At 53.8% G+C, this 20675-nt stretch overlaps 2 protein-coding genes across 2 annotated transcripts; one reads left to right on the forward strand and one right to left on the reverse strand.

Annotated features, from left to right (window-relative positions):
• Positions 1 to 7629: 7629 nt before the first annotated feature.
• On the reverse strand, positions 7630 to 8943 carry MIND_01209400 (uncharacterized protein; the record flags this gene model as incomplete). The annotated part of the gene is made up of 3 exons (XM_037368602.1): positions 7630 to 8018; positions 8081 to 8887; positions 8934 to 8943. 3 exons carry the CDS (start codon positions 8941 to 8943, stop codon positions 7630 to 7632), a joined length of 1206 nt encoding a protein of 401 aa, XP_037215528.1.
• A 4933-nt stretch (positions 8944 to 13876) lies between these two features.
• MIND_01209500 (uncharacterized protein) lies at positions 13877 to 14762 on the forward strand (the record flags this gene model as incomplete). The annotated part of the gene is made up of 5 exons (XM_037368603.1): positions 13877 to 13919; positions 13974 to 14280; positions 14335 to 14485; positions 14538 to 14684; positions 14739 to 14762. 5 exons carry the CDS (start codon positions 13877 to 13879, stop codon positions 14760 to 14762), a joined length of 672 nt encoding a protein of 223 aa, XP_037215529.1.
• Between the last annotated feature and the right edge of the window lie 5913 nt (positions 14763 to 20675).

Consider the following 20675-nt stretch of genomic DNA (forward strand, 5'->3'; position numbering starts at 1 on the left):
TCCCAACGCCGTCCTCGTCCCGCATTCTCTAAAGAAATCCTTGGGTGTCTGCTCGCCGATGAAGAGTACTCGTCGAGTATAACAGAGGTGTTGGCCGCCCTACTCCCTTGGCCACGGACATCTGCCCTCGTCTCATTTGGCGGCTCTGCTCGCGAGCTTGTCGTACCCTTCCTCGGCACTTTCCCAGTTATTTTCCGCCGTCTTTCCGTTGCAAGAGCTCAACGCGACGATTGGCGCGAGGGTTCTGTTTCAGATCGAAAGGCACGATCAAACTCCGGGCCGCGGAAATTTTTCGGGACAAGTTGCAGTATGGACAGTGCGTTACTTGGGCCGTCTCTACCCTCGTCATCGTGGACTCATTCCGTTACAGAGCCACACTGAATGTGATGGTGCCTCAACAGCTTCGACAGCCTGTCCCGATTAGGAAATCCACCTTGTACTTTTACGTGGCCACACAGAACCTTCGAACAGCTTAAGAGCACCACCCACAGGCGCTGCCCGCGCCCGTCTTCTCCTTCTACCCCCATGTCCCGTACGCGTCGCTCTGCTTTCTGTTCCCCAACCCACTCATCTTCCCTTCCAGCAATGCCCAATCTCGTTCGCGGGCTCATCGTCGTCGCGTCTGACCACCACGGCCCCAACAATGAGAAGATAATTGGCCTCTCTCTCTGTAGGTGTCACTCGGTCTCATTATGCTTCCGCCGCTGCTAACCCTCCTACCAGTTGCAGTGTTCCTCCTCCTTTTCTTCTGCTGCGTGTGCGGCTGCAACTGCGGCTGTCGCCGAAATCATCCGCGGCGCCAGACAACTGGGTCAACGGCAGCGGCAGCGGCAGCGGCTCCGCGAAACAATGGGCCGCCAGGTTACCTCAGCGGAAGATACACTGTTGATACTTCAGTACCCTTGACTCCGTACTCCACGATCGAGTCAGTGACACCCATGGGGAAGTCCGAATACGCCGCCGTGAGTTTGCTGTCCGAGATATATCTTGGAAACTATGCTGACGATGATCGTAGCCGTCGTATCCGCCCCCGGCCTACCCCAGGCCCGAACACCTGCAGTAGAGTCCTTGACACGACGACAACTTGAATGATGGGACAACTGTATGGTATGGACTCAACTTTTGACTATGGAATGGACATCATGATATGTTTCCTTGTCTTTACTTATGATTGATCACCAATGCCAGACGGACATTATGACTTACACACTCGTTGTTTATTTTACGTATTGTGAATTGAGACTATGGAACATGCACTCAGTTTAAGTAGCACTGTCTACCCAAGGAACTGGAGAAGTGTCTACATACCTTCTTTGAAGAGATGACTCGATATACTAAATGCAGGAGACACAATCATGAATGACGAGCTTCTGTTAGCCATTATATGGATTGTACAGGACATCTGAACACCTAATTTTGGTCCCAAGTACAACAGTCAAACAGTCCTCAATTGATAGATATTGACTTTTGGGTAAGACAACTAGTTTACTTAGCAATGATCAAATGATCTAACTTCATACTGGCCAGACAATGGATACAACAATCATTTCTCTCTACTAGCAGTTAAGGAAAGCTTCTGCAGGCTTAGTATTTTCACTCACCTGAATCAATCTGTTCACATATATCAAGCCATCTCAACATCACCATCACAGTCAATGCTCATGTTTCGAACCCATTGCTCTACTTTTTGCAGAGGATGATCTTGAGGCTCAACCTGGAGATATTATTCAATTGATAAATTGAGGACAATTAGCCATCGGGCAACTCACCTTCAAACTTGGCTCTATATAGTTGCTCTCATCAACCGAGTCCACATCACAGTTATCATTAAGAGGCAGAAGAATGGGTGGATTTGCAGGAATGACATTTGGCACTGGCTGCAGCGCTGCAGCTTCTGCTGGGGTCAAAGAGGCTAGCAGATCCTTTGCAGACGACCTGGTCAGGACTGGATGCTCTTGAGAGAGGTTAGTGTGGCTTACCAGTCTTCAAAGACTAACTCACGGTATGCCTCGACAAGCCTGCCATCTCTGAGGCGCAGTGGCATCAATGCAAACCCATGTTTCTGTCAGTGAGTTTGGATGCAAGTTGGCATATGAGAGAGGAGCTGACCATCAGTTCCCTGCGGAATTTATAGATGCCGAAGGCATCGTGCACAGTTTGCAGCAGGCGGTTGGGATCGGAGATGATAATATAGTTCTTAAGCCATTTGATAACCGCTGCGTTGTGTGGGTTTTCAATAAGCCTCCAACAATATCAGATGCCTGTCGACCTGGAGGACAAACACAAAGCATCACTGACTGATAGATATTCAAGAGGAATGTTGCGTCTTGCATCGGTTCATCTGTCAGAGTGATGATGGAATCAGAAGCAGCTGCACTGTGGTGAAAATAAGTCGTGGGAACAGGGTCAGACAGAGCATCATACACATCGGAAATGCTCTCCTTCTCCCCATCCTCCGGGCCGCTCGGTACCTCCCCACTTTGCAAACAGGACCTGAAATCTCTGAACATCTGGCTGCCGAGCGACAATGGTTCTGCAGTGTCGTCAACGTCCATGCCAAGATTGGTGGCATTCGCGGGCACTTTCTGGAGCGACGGCTTTGTGTTGATGTTGGCGCATGCTACAGGCAACGCAAAGAAGCCCTTCGTGACGCTTGCAGGGCCTGCTGAGATTGCTGGCTGTGTTCGCAGTGTTTGACGCCGAGAGGTGGGCATCTTATAATTGAGCTTCTTCTCATGTTTGAAGTCGGCCAGGGAAGACGCCGCTGTGAGCTGTGGGTGCCCTGCATATTTGACCGTCAGTTCCGTGTCGGCATGATGACGAAGGGCGGAGCTCACGCCAAAATCGGCCAGAAGAATCCAAACGACGGCTGAACCCATATCCCTTGATGCGAGATGAGCAAGGTATGTCAGAGGACATGGTGAAGCACTCACAGTCATACCCTGACTCCAGGAGACCAACCCGGAGCGATGGGGGAAGAAGGCTTTCAGGGTGACGCTCTCGAATTTTGGACAGTTGGAAGTGGAAACAAAAAGGGACGAGCCGTCGTCAGACCAGACGATTTCCGCCTCCGGTGAGGTGATCATGCTGAGATTGAGATTGATATAAGACACAGCCAGACGTAGAAAGCGACCACATACGCATATAAAGCGGCCATAAAGGGCGGTCGCTGAGACTCATTGGCAGGAATGCCTGTTGGAATTGACGCAGCAGACACAGCAGATGAAAGACCAGGATGCGCTTGGAGACTGGGAACCGTTAGGTAGATGCCGCTGGACGGCGCGGAGGGAGGGGTCGAATAGATTGTTCTTGGTGGCGATTCGTGTTTCTGGATCTGGAAGGCAACTTGCGGAGGGCTGAAAGGGGGAGCGCTACAAGCAATGACACTGAGAGATCATATTTGGCGTGCAACAATGAATGACGCACTTGGGCAAGCCACGAGGAACGACCCGTTGTTGCTCTGACACGATTACGGGCACACGCGACGGCGGCGGCTTGTGTTGTCTTCGTTCCAGAGGAGGAGAAGGGGAGGCCATGATGGGGGAAAGTAAAGAGAAAAGAGATCGTCTCTGGTTAAAGAAGCGCCCAATAGTCTTTGTGACGTGTTTTAATGACTTGAGAAGCCACTCGCCAGCCAATCGGAGCGATGACGAAAACACGGCGAAAACTGCAATTCAGTGTCAATTTAGCTTTGAGTTGCGCAGTTTCGCGGGCCAGGGCGCTCGCGTTTGGCCCCAGCGCCGGAGCTGGCGACGACGACGCTGTCCCAGTCGACGTGTCCCGGTCCCAGATTTTCGGCCAATGGGTTGAATGGAGTTCATCTGTTCGAACTTCTGCTAGTCGTTTCAATGAATAGATATTAAACATGTGCAAAGACACACCATGTGGGAAGCGGCGCCACCGCCCGCGTTGGGCCAGCCATCGCAGTTTTTGGCAAGTCTTCCCGTAACGCGTCACACAAGTCTTCCCGTAACGCGTCACACATCAGGCACCTCTTCCCAAAAACGTTCATCCATGACGGAAGGCGCCAACCTCCCCGCAGCGCCAGCCTCAAGCGCCCTCTGGCCATCCCATTCGATGTCGAGAGACGACTGTCGAGTCCTCCGGCGGGCGCCTGGGCACGGTCGTTGATGCCACGTACGTGGCACTTTCCCTGTCCCATGCTCGTTGCTGACGACTCCCGCTTTAGCCACGACAGCCACGACTCCTTCCCCGGCATTCTACTCCATTCGTCACTTAGCACTGGGAGAGTCTCCCCCCAACACCCCCAGCAGCAGCCACGCGGGTAGAGTCCAACAACTCCCCGACGTCGGACTAGGGTGCAGGATTGAATTCTAGGGGGTTATTAAAACCGGTTTGAACTCCCAGCCAATTTAGAAACCGGTTTGCAAACAGGGATTGATTAAAATTGCCTAAAATGGCGATTTTTAACCTTTTGAATCATTTTTTTATACTAGCATATGTATTTACTTGTCTTTTTACACCATTCCTCAAGCTTTCAGGGTGCCTCTTGCTATCCTAAGTTACATTCTGTGTTGTCTGTATATGGTGTGACCCTATCACCAATGTGACAGTAACACTTTGAGCCTTTAAAAGACCTTTAGTGACATTATATAGAGAGTAACAATGGTTGATTAGTATGCTACCTCTATAGCTGTAACTATAGCTGCTACAGTATACACCAAAGTCTGTCTAAAACCAGTAAATTGCCTAACTTTCCCACATGTGATGTGTTTTGAAACAGCACTTTTTCTAAAAATAATTACAAACAGCGGTTTGAAACAGCTGTTTCAAAACGCGGTTTGAAACACCACTTAAATCCTGCACCCTACGTCGGACAACGCGAGAGGAGTGAAGATGGGACTCGGACTGCGTAAATAGAGGCGGATGTGGACATAACGGGAGACAAGGGTACGTGGTCGTTCCCCCATGCCAACTTTTGCTTATTCTTGCTCAGAGAGCCGGACGTCTCTCTCGACGTTGTCCACATATAACGCGCTTTCTGTGCGCGCCACTTTCCAATCCCAAACATTTGGCCCTACTGTTATCTGCCCAACGGTGTCGACGTCAGATGAATCAAAGATGGGCGGGCGTGAAAAAGAGGTGGTCAAGTGGATAACAGGAGACGAGGGTGTGTGGGCTGTTCTCTCCCTGCGCGTTTTAAGACTCACGGTCGTCATTTTGCCCAGATATCCCCGTGTTCGCCCTATAGATGTCTCTCTTGACGATCTCTTCACAATCGTCAATGTGCATGCCGCCGCCGCTCTCAATTCCGACCCTTCGACGTCCACCATGGTCTTTATATGCCATTCCTGCTCCTCCAACACCAGTCATTCGCGGTTTTCTCCTCCATCCGCGACTGTAGGCCCTCTACAGGCTCAGTTCGCCAGATTGCTTCGGGCCCCCACATTTCCCTCTCCCTCCACAACGACTTTCCCAGCGGCGAGATGCTGTCGGCGCGACACAGCCCAGGGGTCGAGCTCCGTCGCAGCCCGTTGCCGGAGTCGTATGTCCAGAGTCGCCGCATCTACAGGTTCTTCCGTCTGTGCCAGTGTCGAGATACCGCCCTCAGCTTGAAGCTGCTGACCACCGTCCACCGCCAGTCTGTACCGTGCCCCTCGTCATCCTACCTTCTTCAATGCTTCAAGTGTTCTATCCGGTGCCAACCATCACTGGTTCGCGACATCTCTAGCCGTCGTATCGCTTGCGAGAAGGTATGTGCGACCTCTCAGTGAACGCTGTCCCGTGCTTACTCGAATCCAACAGGGACGTAAACATCAATTGTGTGTATTGCGGTTGGGCGTTACTCCTAGACACAACATGTGCGCAAACCCAGTCTACGATGTAATGAAGGTCGTGTTTTGAATGATGTGTTTTGAATGCGTTAGCAGATCAACGACGCCTGGAGCGGGTGTCCATACCATGTCGATGCGCTCGACTGCGAGAGTTTTGGACTCGTGCGCGAGCTTCTTCAGGTCCATCGTGACGTTTGCGGTGTAATGGCGGACGATCTGCTGGACATGGTTGCAGAGCCAATTGGCCAACGTGTCAAGCGAGTAGCACCCGACGAACAGGAGATGTTCCCATCGTACAGCAGGTCGACAATACGCTCCGCGATGGGTACGCAGCGTTGGTGGTATCCGAGGATAGCATCAGGATATATAAAGGCCTGGGAACGATCGTAAGCATCGGATTCGGTCTTGACCCGCACTCACGTCGAGGTAGTGTCCGGGGAGGTCGGATCCCTCCCTCAAATGAGCCGCACGGGGAGTCCCGGCTTCTCCGCGGATGGTCCGCATCACGCGCCGGCGCACGTGCGCATGACGCGTCTTCTCCCGAACGCCCATGTCGCTTCCCACCCACCAATCCCCACTGCTTGCCAAGACGCGGCGCTATGCAGCCACAAGCCGGCATCCTTTTCCAACCAAGCAGCTCACACTGGCGATAAACTGTGGTCTATACTGGCAACAGGCTCTGCGCTCTTGGTTGAGCCCGTCTATCTGAGTGCGAGATGATGCGTCGCGTGTGCGCCACGCCCCTCCTGTGGGTTAGCGCGGGCTAGGCTGGATTCGCCGCTGGAATGATCTCTTGGGCCGATCGCGAGGCTGAAGCTGAAGGTAAGATTCATCGCGATTTTCTCCGCTGTATTGAATCCTGATGGCCAGATCGCATCACGCCCAACTTATCTATGCTAGCGCGAGCCCCAAACCGACTCGCGCCGAGAACGATGAGTGTGCCAGGATGTTCTCCACTCGGTACTCGGGCCCGCGGCGAGCAACAGCCAAGCCTTCCACTATCCGCATCTTCCGTCCTTGCTTGTTTCGACAACACGTAGCCGGCGTTGATACCTTGTTGATACCTGTCGAGGAACTTCGCTCGGTGAATGCGCCGTGTGCGCTATGTCTGCGCGAGTATCGCTGTGTGCGGCGAGGCTATCGCAAGTTAATCGCCGCTATCCCCTCCCGCATCGGCATCTTGCACGCATCCCGCTACAGCCTCGGTCGAGCCGGCTTGCCAGATCCGCAGCTCCTGGTTCGACTGGAGCCAAGCCCGCTTGAAAGCGGCCTGCACGGCGGCGCTTTCCGGACACCGAACGTAAAGCCACTGCTTCGCTAGGCTGCCCGCGATGGCGACAAGATCGGTATCGCTCCTCGCTGGTTGCGAGGTGGAGTCGGGAGCCCGCATCATGGAGATGTGAAGGGACCGGGTTTGTCTGCCAACTCGATGCTAGAAAGACGTGGTGTGGGCGTGCCGAGGGTGGTGCTAGTGCAGCTAGTCAGGGCTTACGGCACACCAAAGAGCCCAACGCATTAATTCGGGAGAAGTCGATGCGACGAGTACTGTCGTGCCGGGAGCTGCACCCCAGATTCTCCCTCGTTCGCGCGGATTCAACGCCTATCGGGGCCTGCACTATCGCGGACGCTCGTGCATGGCAGCCTGTCCCTCCTGGGCTAACGCGTGCGTTCTCTATTGTAGAGACATTACGCGCCTTCTTTCATGCTTGTGCGACAAAGGCCACATCACACGGCACGCGACGCTCAAGCTGTAGGACTATCTCTGTGTCTCGAAAGCCGAATAAGTATAATGTGTGCGCTAGCTTGCATAGAAATAAATGATTATTGACAGTTTTCACTGGCCACTGAGTACCTCGATACTAACATCCATCCCAAGCTCCTTCACCTCGTCCCACACCGCGTTCCGCAAGTGCTGCTCCGATTCATTCATGTAAATTCGGAACAGCAATGTCGGCGTGAAACTGCGGTCCACCCATGAGCGGCAGAGGGGCACAAGCCGTCCAACGAAGTGCGTGAGCGAGCGAGTGAGCTCAGGGAAGTTGGGGGGCTCGGCTAGTGCGAGGCCGATGATAACGTGTTGTACCGGGCTTGGAATATCAATGCAGCATATAACCATCTCCACAACGCTGTATAAGGTAGGCGACACAACGTTGGCGTCGATATCGATCGTCAGCTCGATAGTGTGTAGCTTGGAGAGGTGGCCTATGTCAAGCACACGTGGGTCTAAAAGACAAATCCCGTTTATTGTAAGATTCAAGAGCAAGAAGTGTGTAGGACTTGCATACCAGTAGAGGTGTCAAAGCCCAAATATGTTAGCTGGAGGTGCTCGAGCTCGACAGCGTGCTGCAGGACCTGCACCTGCGCCGCGTACGCCTCATATATCGAAAGTGGGAAGGTCAAGTGGACATGTCGTAGCCGTGCTAGGTTAACGAATCGCGCAAAGATGGGGTCCGAAAGCTCTCGGAGTGGATTCGGGTGGAGCTCAAGCGATTCAAGATTGAATCTGGTTAAATTCTGCTGTTCTGCATCTGGAGAATCGAGGGCAAGAGGGATGTCGGCGTTGAATTGCGCATTGTACAGGGCCAAGTGGCGCAGCACTGGCGGGGGTTGCTGGGGAGGGAGGAGCTGGAGAGCGATGCTGAGATCCGCAGAGTATAGCTCCAGCGTGTGCATGCTCGGGAGCGCCGCCAAAGCTCGCAAGGCCTCCAATGTCTCGGTGTGGAAGTACTGCCATGTGATGCTCGCGTCTCTCAGGCTGTACTCGCGGCAGTCGACCACGAGGCTGGTCAGACGCGTGAATAACACAAAGTGGGGCAATATTGCGCCAACCCAGTTGTTGGAATGTGGGCAGACGACGGTGAGACAGCGAACGTAGGAGGCGATGTGTGTGGCCTTGGCGAGAAATGCGTCAAGGCCCTGAGGTGGCGCCACGGAAGTTCCAGGGAGAGACGACGGCAAGAGTGTGAAAGACGTGAAGAGCCGCTTTTGGGCGGGTACACAGAAGGTGTGGCAGACAACGGCGGAGGCCTTGAGCGTCTTGCAGTCGTCAATGAAGCCGATGACGATTTCAAGGAGCTCGGGGGGCAGGGACTCTGCTTATTGTGAGTGCCCTCTCGCTAAGCAGCGAGAGTCACCCACCTGAGGCCATTGGACACGATTCGCGCGTGGTGGTGGTTCAGGACAAGCGGGACGGTCACTGTGACGGGCAAAGTGGCGTGATGTGCTAGCACATCAAATGAGTGATCCGAAGACGCGATCATTGCCGTGCTTAGTCACACCTTCTTTTCTCTTCACGCGACCACCACCATGCCAACGCCCTTGTCGACGCCGCCGGAACTCTGGCTGGAGGTTTTCAAAGCTCTTCCAACAGCTGCCCTTGCATCTGTCACAGAGACAAGCCGTGCTTTCGCCGCCCTCGCACGGCCATTGCTCTTCGCGCATTTCGAGTTTGTACCATATGACTGCAGTATGGCTTGACGGGATGGGGGCTGGGATATGGTCTATCATCTATTGGGGGGAGAAGAGCTCCAACGTGCTGCCTCCATTCTGGACACTTGGACATCCAACTCTATCGCCCCCTTTGTCCTGTCCTGCACAATTCGGCCTTCGCGTTCCCCACGTATGCATTCAGTGGTCGCGGAGGACAACGAGGAGGCCGCAATGCGGCTCTCGGGCCTGCATACCTTCTTCTTGCGCTTATCTCGCTTCACGAAACTCAAACATCTGCTTCTGGACGATGTCACCCTGCCAACTGATGCATTGACCAACATTTATCATCTGCTGCCGTCTCTAGAGGTCCTGCGTATTGTCTGTCTCTTCTCCCGACAGCCTATGACTTTTGAAAACGCCGGAGCCTTGGTGAAGCTGCGCAAATTGGTGCTGAAGATAGAATCCCAGTACACCATGACCACCACCGCCACCCTCGCTGCGTATCGACCATTCTTTGGCTCTGCGACCCTGAAAGAGCTCAACCTCACCTGCAACCTACGTGCATGGAGCGAGGCCCCACACGACATCCCACATTTCCCACCGTCAGCCACCTCAGAATCTACCCCAACTTGACCGTCCAGCCAGTGTTTGCTTCCCTGCTTCCCAAGTTCCCCGTGCTCAAAGATTTCACTATCGTTGGCATATCTAATGTGCACCCAGCCCTCTCCGATATTGTTTCAGGGTGCCAGTCACTGGTCAGCACTGTTGCGCATCTGTCAACTGGGTCTTCCGCTGTGGTGGAGCTTTTCATCCATGGTAATAAATCGGCTCTCAAGAGCCTTAACTTTCTGCCGGGAGATGACATATCAACACTGTGCAAGCTAATGCAAATGTCCCTCCCGCTATTGGTGCGTCTTTCGCTCAATCTGCCAACCGCAAAGGCATCCCTCCTTGCGCCAATGTGGGCCTGTATGCCTGCGCTGCACTCATTGAAGATCAATTTCACGCGGGTGTTCACGGGAGAGGACCAGCCGGACGCCTCAGAGGAGGGTAAAATCGTGGGTGGCCTCTAGTCGTGTACTGCCAATTGCTCACGCCCCCCAGGCACCATCTTACTTACTAAGTCTTTGCGCCCCGCATTCGCTTGCGCCGACCTTACAGACCCTCGTGCTCAAATGGCACTTCTTGTTCTTGCAGCCCCGCATGGCCCCAACAGCTGGCCCATACCGACTTCGACCTTCCCGCCGTTGCAGCCTCCCTCGCCGCAGCGACTCCGACACTCACAGCGATTGGCGTGGACGCAGCCTCGTTTGCGCTCCGATGGCAGTGTCGCGCGGCAGCGACGGGTTTGCTCCGCGGAGAACCCTGGGTGGACGAGGCGGCGTTCGCTGCGGAGAACATACGTGTGTGGTGCCTTCCGAGCAATGACCAGTGGGGCAATGACTTTGTCTTTCAGCTGTGTATGGACGCATTCAGCGCGCAGTCGAGCAGATCTGGGAGGATGAAGGCCTCAGGTTATATGGGTAGCAATATGTGCATTACTTGTAACTGAAGTCTCCCATCGAAAGCCAATAGGGAATCAGATTGCTGTAGTTCGGAGTATTAACATTATTGCTGAAAGCGAGTGGTATTGACAAGAAGCAATTTTCAAGATATACGCCAGTAATTACTGTCGACACTGAGCGGAAAATGCGGGATCTGTCTGGAGAGACGCCTGGGCCCCGTGGATGGGACCATTCGAGCCCTTAGTGCAATGAACGCGCCGTGCTCGGTGTCCGCGCGCAGCGGATGGTGGCGATCAGGAACATGGTCTGGCCGAAAAAGGAAAACACATCTTCTCTTCTTCCTTCATGTCGACCGCTCCGTCAACCACACCCAACGCGCTGTACGCGCTCGAATCCTCTGCACCGCACTGTTCTCGAACAAGCTCGTGGATAGGCCGCGCCAGAGCCTCACGGTCGATGACGTGGCACCTTTGCCTGCCAAGGACGAGGACGACGACGGGAGACCGGTTGGTGGGCTGGCTGGGGGAGAGGGAGGTGTCTGAGGGTGCGGTGCAGGGACTTATGGGGGCGATATGCAGAGCTTTTAGAGCTCTCAATGGTGCGTTATAAGTTGGCTGATAGGTACACTTACTCACGCGGCCTGCCTTTCGTTGACAGAGTTCTGCTGGGTCTTCCACCTCCATACACACACGACTTCGCGTATATTCCCCGCAAATACAGCTCCTCCCAGGCCCACATGTAGACCGTGGAACGAGCCAAGGCTGAAACTTGGTCGTTTTGGCTTGGTTGACCACGACCGGCTCATGCGTCGGGAGAACTAAATCCATACATCTTCAAACTCGACACAAGCCCCGGCGTGAATCTCCGCAACAGACTGCAGGGTTCAAAGTGCGTTCTTTAACCACTTTTCTGCATTTTCAAGCTCAATTTTTGCAGTACTTACTCTTCAAATGTGCTAGCAACGCCGAATTCTCTGCCCTCTCCTCATCCCAAACCGACCGACCTTCCGCTCTCCCCGACCACGATATATGCTATCCTCAACGATAAAAACCGGCTGGCCACCGTTACCATCGGTTTGACACCGAATATGGCCCCAATACCCCTACCACGAATAACGTCCTTCGGTGGCCTTAAACAACTCGACAAATAGCTTCCCGCACCTTCCCCTACCTCAGTGCATCACCCGCCGCTTCGCCAGCACAATTCGCTTGCGTCGTTCTCAATGTCGTCAATGCCCTCCTCCTCCTACATCGCATAATGCAGCCTTTCGCCATCTTCTTGCCATCAAAACGTACCCGTCGTCTCATGGAGGTCTAAAATCAAGGCGGAGAGGATGTGCGTGCTATAAAACGCTGTCGCAGCGACGTTTTGGTGAAAACATTGTTGATACGGCCGATAGGCCTTCCTCATGGCTTGCAGGCCTTTTCCGCCTCGAACCACGACTTACCCAACGACTATTCAGCGCCCTTGACCACGTCCATTTACTCCTCCGCCATTTCGCGGCTCCGCTTCCGAGCTCGTCACCTCTTCCTCGGCACCTACACACTATCCACTTTCCGGCCCCGTTTCTCCTTCTGAAACCCAACGCGCTTTCATCCACGGATAATTCCACTGAGGAGGGATGATATCAGTACTCCAGCCCATCGATTTCGACCGCCGCCATCGCAGAAGATGGTGACACGACCCATATCGCTTCTACAGATCACATCAGTATCGCCCATCAGATTTCAGCCAACGTCGTGCCCGGATTGCATTTAGGCCCGTTAGTAATGCCCCGTTTGTCCCATCAGCATTCGACGACCTGATTTCGAGCTCGTTCCTCCCCTGCGGGCCGGGCCGGTCGGAGTCCTGTCCGCCACTCTCGCTTCCTCGTTTGTGGCGGTACTCTCATTCACAATGAAGGAGGCTCTTGTTTTCAAGCAGGACACCATACGGCCGGCGGATCCTTTTCATGCTCTCTCTCTCTCTACAGCCAAATGTTGATCAAATGAGACTTCTTCTGCGCAGACTTTCGTGCGCCAACAAACAACATCGAATCTTCACCCCGCCTGTCTCAATGTCGCCGACTCACTATACCCTGCGCTCCCATCGACATATCGCCCCATCCGACGCTCTTTCTGCTTTTGCCTCATGCATATCCTGCGTCTCGGACATATGGAGTCGAGATCGTCGTCATTGCCTCTCTTCAACTTCTCCACCAGACTCTGCTCCTTATCCTCAATGACATCTCGCGATCCTGTTTAAGAGCGATGTTGTAGCGGACATGCGCAGACGATGGCTCCGCATCTCGAATGGGGCGACGAGCGCTGTCTTGCATTGGTCCTGCCAACTCGAGCGCGATGTGCGTGTGCTTGACGGGGAGGGAGGTGATTTGGCTTTGAGACCGGCCGTGATAGGTGGATTGGGTAGCTCTCAATTCTCATTGTTTATACAGTGTCTAGTTTTGTTAACGCACGTTACAAGCCTGCCGATCGTCCGCCGCACGCAAAAGGCAGTCCACTGCCTCCGAAAGATCCTGAGCACGTGCAATCACCGTGGTCCGTGCGCGACTCGGCGCCAATCACGGACTGATCCTCCTTGCTTCTTCCTACCATACGCCCTTGCTCGGGACGTTGTCTGCGGAGTCCTTCAACGTCAACTGCGCGACCTGGCGCGTATCCTACACAAACTGGACCAACTCATGGGGTGACTTATGCCCGTGCTGCTGCATGCACCACTCCGCCGCTTCCGAGCGCCACCCGACGGTAAGCAACCTCTTACTTTCATTAAGCGTTGTGCATGCTGACATTTAGTTAGCCTCGGAACCAACGCTTCTCTTCTAGACTCGGTAACTCTAACCCGTTCGGCTGGGACAGTGGAGACTGCTAGGGTATAGGAAGGCCATGCATGGCAAGTGCCCAACTCAGGTCAGTAATAGGCAGTCATTTGCTTTATACGGCGAGTGCCTCACTGAACACCGAACTCCTCCAGACTGTTTGCGCATGGCGGTGAATTCCGTGGTCGGCGGCCCGGGCGGGCGCATTTTCTGAGAGATGATGTTAATGGACAGTGGCGCTCAAGTTCGTTCCTCGTTGCTCCTGCAGTATATAAACACTGACGGCCAAGGCTGCCCTTGCACCCTTCGACGCCTTCTCTTCTTCCCCCAAGATGAACGACAGTACCACCCGCAAGACAAAAGGCTTTGATCAGCGTAAGTTGTTGCCGACCATCCTCCTCAGGCTCTGCGCGGCTCATATGGATGCAGTGGTGTCCACGGCTTCTGACCTTGCCTTCTGCTCGTCAGACGGCATGCTCCTCAAAGTCCACAGCAAAAATCTCGAGGTCCACTCGGACGTCTTCGCCAACATGTTTGAGGCGGCGACCGACAAGCCAGGCGAGACCATCGCGTTGTCGGAGCCGGCCGCGGTTCTGGAAGTGCTGTTTCAGTACATGTACCTCCAGCCGCAGCCAAATCTCGACGCCATGAGGTTCCCTGTCTGCGCTGCAGTTGCGGAGGCGGCAGAGAAGTACCTGGTGTACAGCGCGATGCCGGCGCTGCACGCTCACATGCGGTGCGTCACTTGGCTTCCTTCTTTCTTGGGCAAACTCACTTCTCGCCCTTCAAGCGCTAATATCCCGCGTCACCCCCTCGTCGTGCTGAACTTTGCGGTACCACATGAGTTCGTGGACCTCGCCAATGACGCCGCGCGGTATTGCTTGCAATTTTCGCTCGAAAAGGCGGTGGGGGTCTTGCGGCCGGACGTTTTCGCGAGATGGGTGCGTTGCCATAGCTGATGCGATAACTTTTTTTGCTCAATCCATTTTGCAGGCTGTATTCTATGACAACTGGCACAGAGGCGCCGCGCGGGTGCTCACCAACCAGCGCACATGGGATACGACCAGCTATGGGGAGCTCGAAGACCTGCTGCGACGTAACCCCCACAAGTGCTTCACCGAAGCGGAGAAGTGGCAGAGGGTAAGCGGCCAGATGTCGGAGGTCGAATTTGTAGCCAATGAGTTCATGTGATAGAATCGTAAGGCACTATGTGCTTAGTGTTCAAGTTGAAGTATATCTCCGGAAGGCTCTTGCAATTTTTGCAAGCAACTTGCAAAAGCGATCTGCGAACTAGAGCAATGCGAGTAAATGGACACTGTGGCCAGCCGCAGTGGAAACTCAAGAATTGCCAGCAATATGTTGGTCAACTGATCGACTGTTGCCGGCGGTTGTCCGGGCCAGCTATACTGATACGACCGCGTGGCCAGAGAGGATGGTCGTCGAATGGGTGTTGGTAGGAGCATATGAATGAACAGTTTGAAGCAAGGTAGTCAGACAAGAATATGTAAATATTCATAACAAGTCCATGAGAAATAGTGTAGGACGATGTGATATGAACGGGCAGAAAGCGTCCTCGACATAACGAGCATTAAAACGGAGACGTCAAATAGGTACCGGGGAGATCGGCATGGAAGAGGAGAACGAATACGTAGTTGTCGGGGAACTCGTAGTGTAAGTAAAAAAAGGCTGAGACCCAGGACAAATTTGTGTCGGTCTATTGGCAACGTTTGCACCGAAACGTGCGGGACACAGGGTTTTGGGGACCGCAGATCGTGTCTGGTGGAAGCGATGGCCTTCAACAGACGACAAGTACGATTTAACGTTCAGAGGATAGCCGAGGACAACGTTGTCGGATGTGGGAGGATAAGAGCATCGGTGGTGTCGAGAAGGAGGCGGGCGAATCGTCCTGGGGGGAGTAGCGAAGCCGTTTGTTGGGGGATGAAAGGCCGTCGGGGAAAGTTGTTTGTGTGGGGGAGAATTGGCGCCATATTCGACAACGAGCACTGGAAACGAGGTAGAGCCGTATTGGATCGTTGGCGAAGACGAGGATCGCTGTCCGGAGAGGGGGGAGGATAGTGTTTTGGGATGAGGAGGAGGAGTACCGCGTCTAAACTTGAAGCAGTTCTGCAAGAGATGAGTTTAACGATTCAGAAAACGGGACAAACAACGCACTTTCGACCCTTAAAACCGTTGCATACGGTCTACGCAAGGCGTACGTGCCCCGGTAGGCAAATGAAGATCTTTCGTTGAACGCGGTGGGTCGTCTAAGCCCAAACGATGGAGGTCTGGCATTGCGGGCCTTCCATCATCGACATGAGGGGGCCTAATTAAGGCTGTAGTTCCTGCGAAAAGCGATTTCGAAGTGAGCAAGCGTCCATTCCAGAGGATAACGCACCATTCAGCCCACTACAGGCGCTTTATAGCGCACCAGGGTCGCTCCACATTTCTCTGCTTTAGCCAGCGATGTCGATCCGCCGCTCGTTGTCGTCCTTGGCAGCGGTGCCAGGTCATCAGCATTGCGGCTGCATGAAGCGTTAGCGGGCGCGGGAGACGTGATATATTTGACCACGTACGCGTTGTTCGCCCCAGAGCTTGCCAATATGCCTCCGTGGCTCGTTCTGCGCGCAACGCGACAAGACCGAAGGGTTTCCCAGTTCCTGCAAGAGCTATCAACGGCGGCGACAGGATTCCGAGCAGCCTAAGCACCGTGGGCACCTCTTACTGGTCCGCTTGTTGGCCCTCCGGTATCGTTGCCCCCAGGCGGGGCCAATGTGGCTGTTGCTGTCCCCGACCCAAGCACAAGTCTCTCGTCAGCAGCCTGCAAAAAGAGCGCAGTGAGCAGCTAGACTGTCAAAAGCGAGTGTTGCTCACCGCTAGCAGGACCATAGCGCGGCGGACTAGGCGAGGGCGGAGGGGGAACGGAAGGAAGGAACGGGAAGATCTGCGTGATTGACGGGGCGCGCACGGACCATGCGGTGCCGCACGTGCCACGTCAATCGCGTCTTCTTCCCGACGTCCATGTGCCCGGATGCGGCCGTGCCCGCTGTGCATGCCTGGCGTCCGCTGAGGAGCGGGCCATGGGCTTGAGCCATGGGCGTTGACGGAGAAGCGCGTCACGCACACGTGTGCCTGTCACGCGTACACGTCACCCTCTTCCTTCCTTCCCCTCGCCCCACGATCTGGGCTTGCGGTGTAGTCCGCTTGTTGGGGGTGCATGCCGCGTTTGGGACCCATACAGCGCTGCCACGGGGGCCGCAACCCCTCGCGCGCGGCCAAGCGGGGGGCGCTGGCCGCAACTTAACGACAACTTAACGAGGCGCGTGCAACGGGGAGGACTCGTCAAGGCCAGCGAAATGGGCCCAGATGGCGGGAAGGGGTGAATATATGGGAGCTCTGAAGCTGGCGTATAATTGTGTGTGGCTTGTGGGCTCGGAGCCGTTCTTCTCAACCACTGACACGTTCTTATACAGACAGCCCCACCATTTCGATTTCCCCCTCGACACAAAACTTCCCGCTCCTGCTCTCCTCCCAAGCACCATCCGGCTCCCCCCGCAAAATAAGCAGCTCACGTGTGGCGCTGCTATGACGGGAAGCTGGGCCACTGTTGTCATGGATGGACAACGAGTCAACGACGAGCACGAATTCCCGCTCGTAGCCACCTAACCTGCCCACTTATCCCCTCTAGTTAGAGCCTCAGGGGGGGTGAAGCTCTAACTAGAGGGGATAATGGAAATCTGCGGTGTTTCCTTAAACTCGCTTCTGGATGTTAGTGGACAGGATGTTAGTAGACGGGAGGTCTTTGGGGGGAAGGGGGAGGCCGGGTGGGGGGAGCGGGCTGGGGAGCGGGCTGGCCGGAGCATCAAAGGATGATCACCGGATGACACGATGACAGCGAAGGTCATCATCGCTGTCTGCTGTCAAGTCCCGCCCTCCGCCCCCCCCCCCCCCCCCTCATCCCATCACTGCCATCAAAGTTACTGATGGCTGCTGATCTTGGGGTCGCCCATGGTCCCGCCCACCGTCCCGATCTGATGGCGCATCAAAAAATGAAAGTTGTGCAGAATGCTCTGCTGATACCAGATGTACAGACCGTTTATTAATAGCTTGAGTAGTTAAGGAGATACAAGCCTTTTGATCTAGTGATGGATGAGTCGGAAGTTAGTAGACATCTTTTATAAGTGATATTTGGAGGATTTTAGTATGGTATGGGTATGTAGGGCAATTTGGGTGTCAGTCCCGGTGTCAGGGGAGGTTATAGGTAGGTAATGGTGATCCTAGCTGTAAGGGTCCTCTCTAATAACTTATCCTATCCACTAACTTCAGGTTATGTTAGTAAGGGCTAACTATGTACAGTATGCACATGTAGGTCCTCGAGCAACATATATAAGTAAGTCTCTATAGAAGGTGTTGGGACTGTCAGTAGGGGATATGAGGCATAGTTGGCAAGAAGCCACGATGTCCACTAACTTCCTTGCCTGTGAAGTTAGTAGACATCTTTGATTACTTGGGGTTATAAAACAGGAAGGGGGGGAGCAAGGATGGCTTTCAAGGCCATGGGAGATATACTGGAGTGCCTTTCGTCCTGCTGAAGTCCAGCACTTGTGACAATATAGTTGAGTATGTCTACTAACTTCTGAGCTAGGGAAGTTAGTGGACATCTTCCATCACTGTGGTCGATAAACCGTCCAAAGGGTACAACTGTGAGGTGTGAAGCTATGGAAGGTATCCCTGGAGGGCTTTGATCCCGAACAAGTTCAAATTCAGCATAGTAAAGTTTGGCATGTCTACTAACTTCGTGCTCGCGGGTTAGTAGACACTCACTTTGGTTCAGAACGCGTTTGGTGGGCACAGATGCGGGATGTGGGGCTATGGGACATCTGCTTGAAAGCCCATCTCGTTGCCCTACTGTACGCATCGACGATAGTGACATGGATGGGAGTTAGTGGACATCCTCAGTTTGTAAGGGTCCCCCCTTACGATGTAGAATGTCCACTAACTTCGTCGGTGCATTGGTCAACAACGCAGCTGGTGGGCACATATATGGCGCATCTCAGACCATTTGAGGTCTATCGGGAGAGTTCTCCCCTGGTGGGAGGCTGGAGCGGTGATACTTTAGATGACCCTGTCTACTAACTTCCGTGCTCAGGAAGTTAGTAGACGCGTTTCACTACTTTGGTCCATAAAATAGGTGGTGGGCTCCGACATGATATTATATGCCCTAGAAAGCTCAGTGGCAGGGTTTTCCCCCCGGTGGAGGGCTGGAGCGGTGATACTTTAGATGACCCTGTCTACTAACTTCCGTGCTCAGGAAGTTAGTAGACGCGTTTCACTACTTTGGTCCATAAAATAGGTGGTGGGCTCACATATACCATGGACATCCTCCCCTCTGTGTGTGTGCTTACTAGTGTGCAAAGGGCCCCTTGAGAATCTCACGTCCACTAACTTCCGGCCAAGGAAGTTAGTGGACCGGAAGTTAGTAGATGCCTGGCACGGAAGTTAGTGGACCCTCACACGACTTCCCCGACTACTACCGTGATAGTTCACAAGGCTATGGACCTTCATGAGGACCGTACCGTCAGTACCCAGCTAGCGGCCGATTATCGGCCCCGTTGTGACACTGACTCTGTGACCTTCCTTCCTTCTTCTTCTCCTACCACCCACCATGCACTCCATCCGCTGGCTAGTCTCAGCCCTTACTCCCCGCAAGCCCTCGAAGCAGCCTCAGTCCCCAACGCCATCCCCGCCCACGACACCACAGGCTCCCGATGTACCCAAGCCAACGCCTTCGCTCGAATCCTTCGCTAAAGCCATGGCAAACCGCAGTCTCACGACTGAAGGGCCCCCAGAGACTCAAAAAAAAAAACACCCTCCCCCAATACCAATACGAACGATGCAAAATCAAGCAGCCCGTCCCTGGATGAGGACGATGAACTGGACCTTCTCATATCCGGTCTGACAGAGGAGGAGCTCGCAGCTATGGGTTGCCAGCCGGACAAAGGCCCCCCCAAGCCAAGGAAAAGCGTCGACTGGGTCTACAACAATGTTTTCCAAACAGGGCCCTCTAGCGCCACGGATTCGGGTTGGATGACGGAGGAGGAGATTCAGGAAGAGATTAGAAAGGCTCGCAAGAGAAAGGAGGATAAGGCAGCTAAGAACAAGAAGAACAAGCGTAGGATGGTTGTCGTCAGCCCCCAATAGTGGTAGTGCGTCGGGGAAGTTAGTAGACTCTTGAAGTACTTTGCGCGCATTTCTGTGACATATTTTTTTTCCCAATCACACGCAGTCACGCCTTCCCTCTCCACGATGACAACCAAAAGCAGTCAAGCCAAAGAACGAGCCGACATCCTTGTCAACACCCAACAGCTTAGTGGAGCGGTCGAAGGCCAATCGAGCCCGTGTCGTCCAGCAGATTAACGACTTCTACAAGGACCGCGACAAGAAGATACAAGAAATCTTCGATGGCCAGTTTGGCTCCAACCGTGTCACCCTAGACTGGATTCGAAAACAAATAACGAGTACCGCATATACCCAGGCAACACGGGCACCGAATTATTACAATGCGTATACGAGCCGAGTGATGCGTGAGCTAGGAGAAGGTGCGTTCGCTTCATTCTATTCATGACCCTTTCGTGATATCGTTTCAAGGTTCGACCCTTGAAGAGGCCCACCAGGAGATCACACAACGATGGAAGAATGCGGGTTTCAAACGCTTCGGAGAATATCTCACCGATGATATGAAGGAAGAACTCAGACATGAGCTGGAAGCAAGCAGGGAGGGAAAACAGGTATCCGTTCGGGAAAACAACAAGGGCGGGTGCATCAGATGTTGAGCGGAGCTACGAAAAAATGGAAACCATAGTGCGTCTTCTGCTGCAGTGCATTGACCTCTCTGAATCCTTCTGCTCAGGCTCAGGGCACCCATGTCCGAACCGGTACCTGTACTCTAGCCTTTATAGCAAAGGGTTACTCTTCAGAGCCTACTCCATCGCATTGCCTCTATACAGGCCCAGCGAATGACTTTCTCCAATCGGTTTACAATATTTCTAACGTGGAATTCCTTTGGCAGTTTGAGTCATTCTGCAGCCTGCGGCGGCGGCGAAGTAAGTCAAGTAATCCTTGAAATGGCCATCT

This window comes from Mycena indigotica (assembly GCF_014461135.1).
Source record: "Mycena indigotica strain 171206Taipei chromosome Unknown Mind.scaff0011, whole genome shotgun sequence".
In the NCBI taxonomy this organism is placed as follows: Eukaryota; Fungi; Basidiomycota; class Agaricomycetes; order Agaricales; family Mycenaceae; genus Mycena; species Mycena indigotica.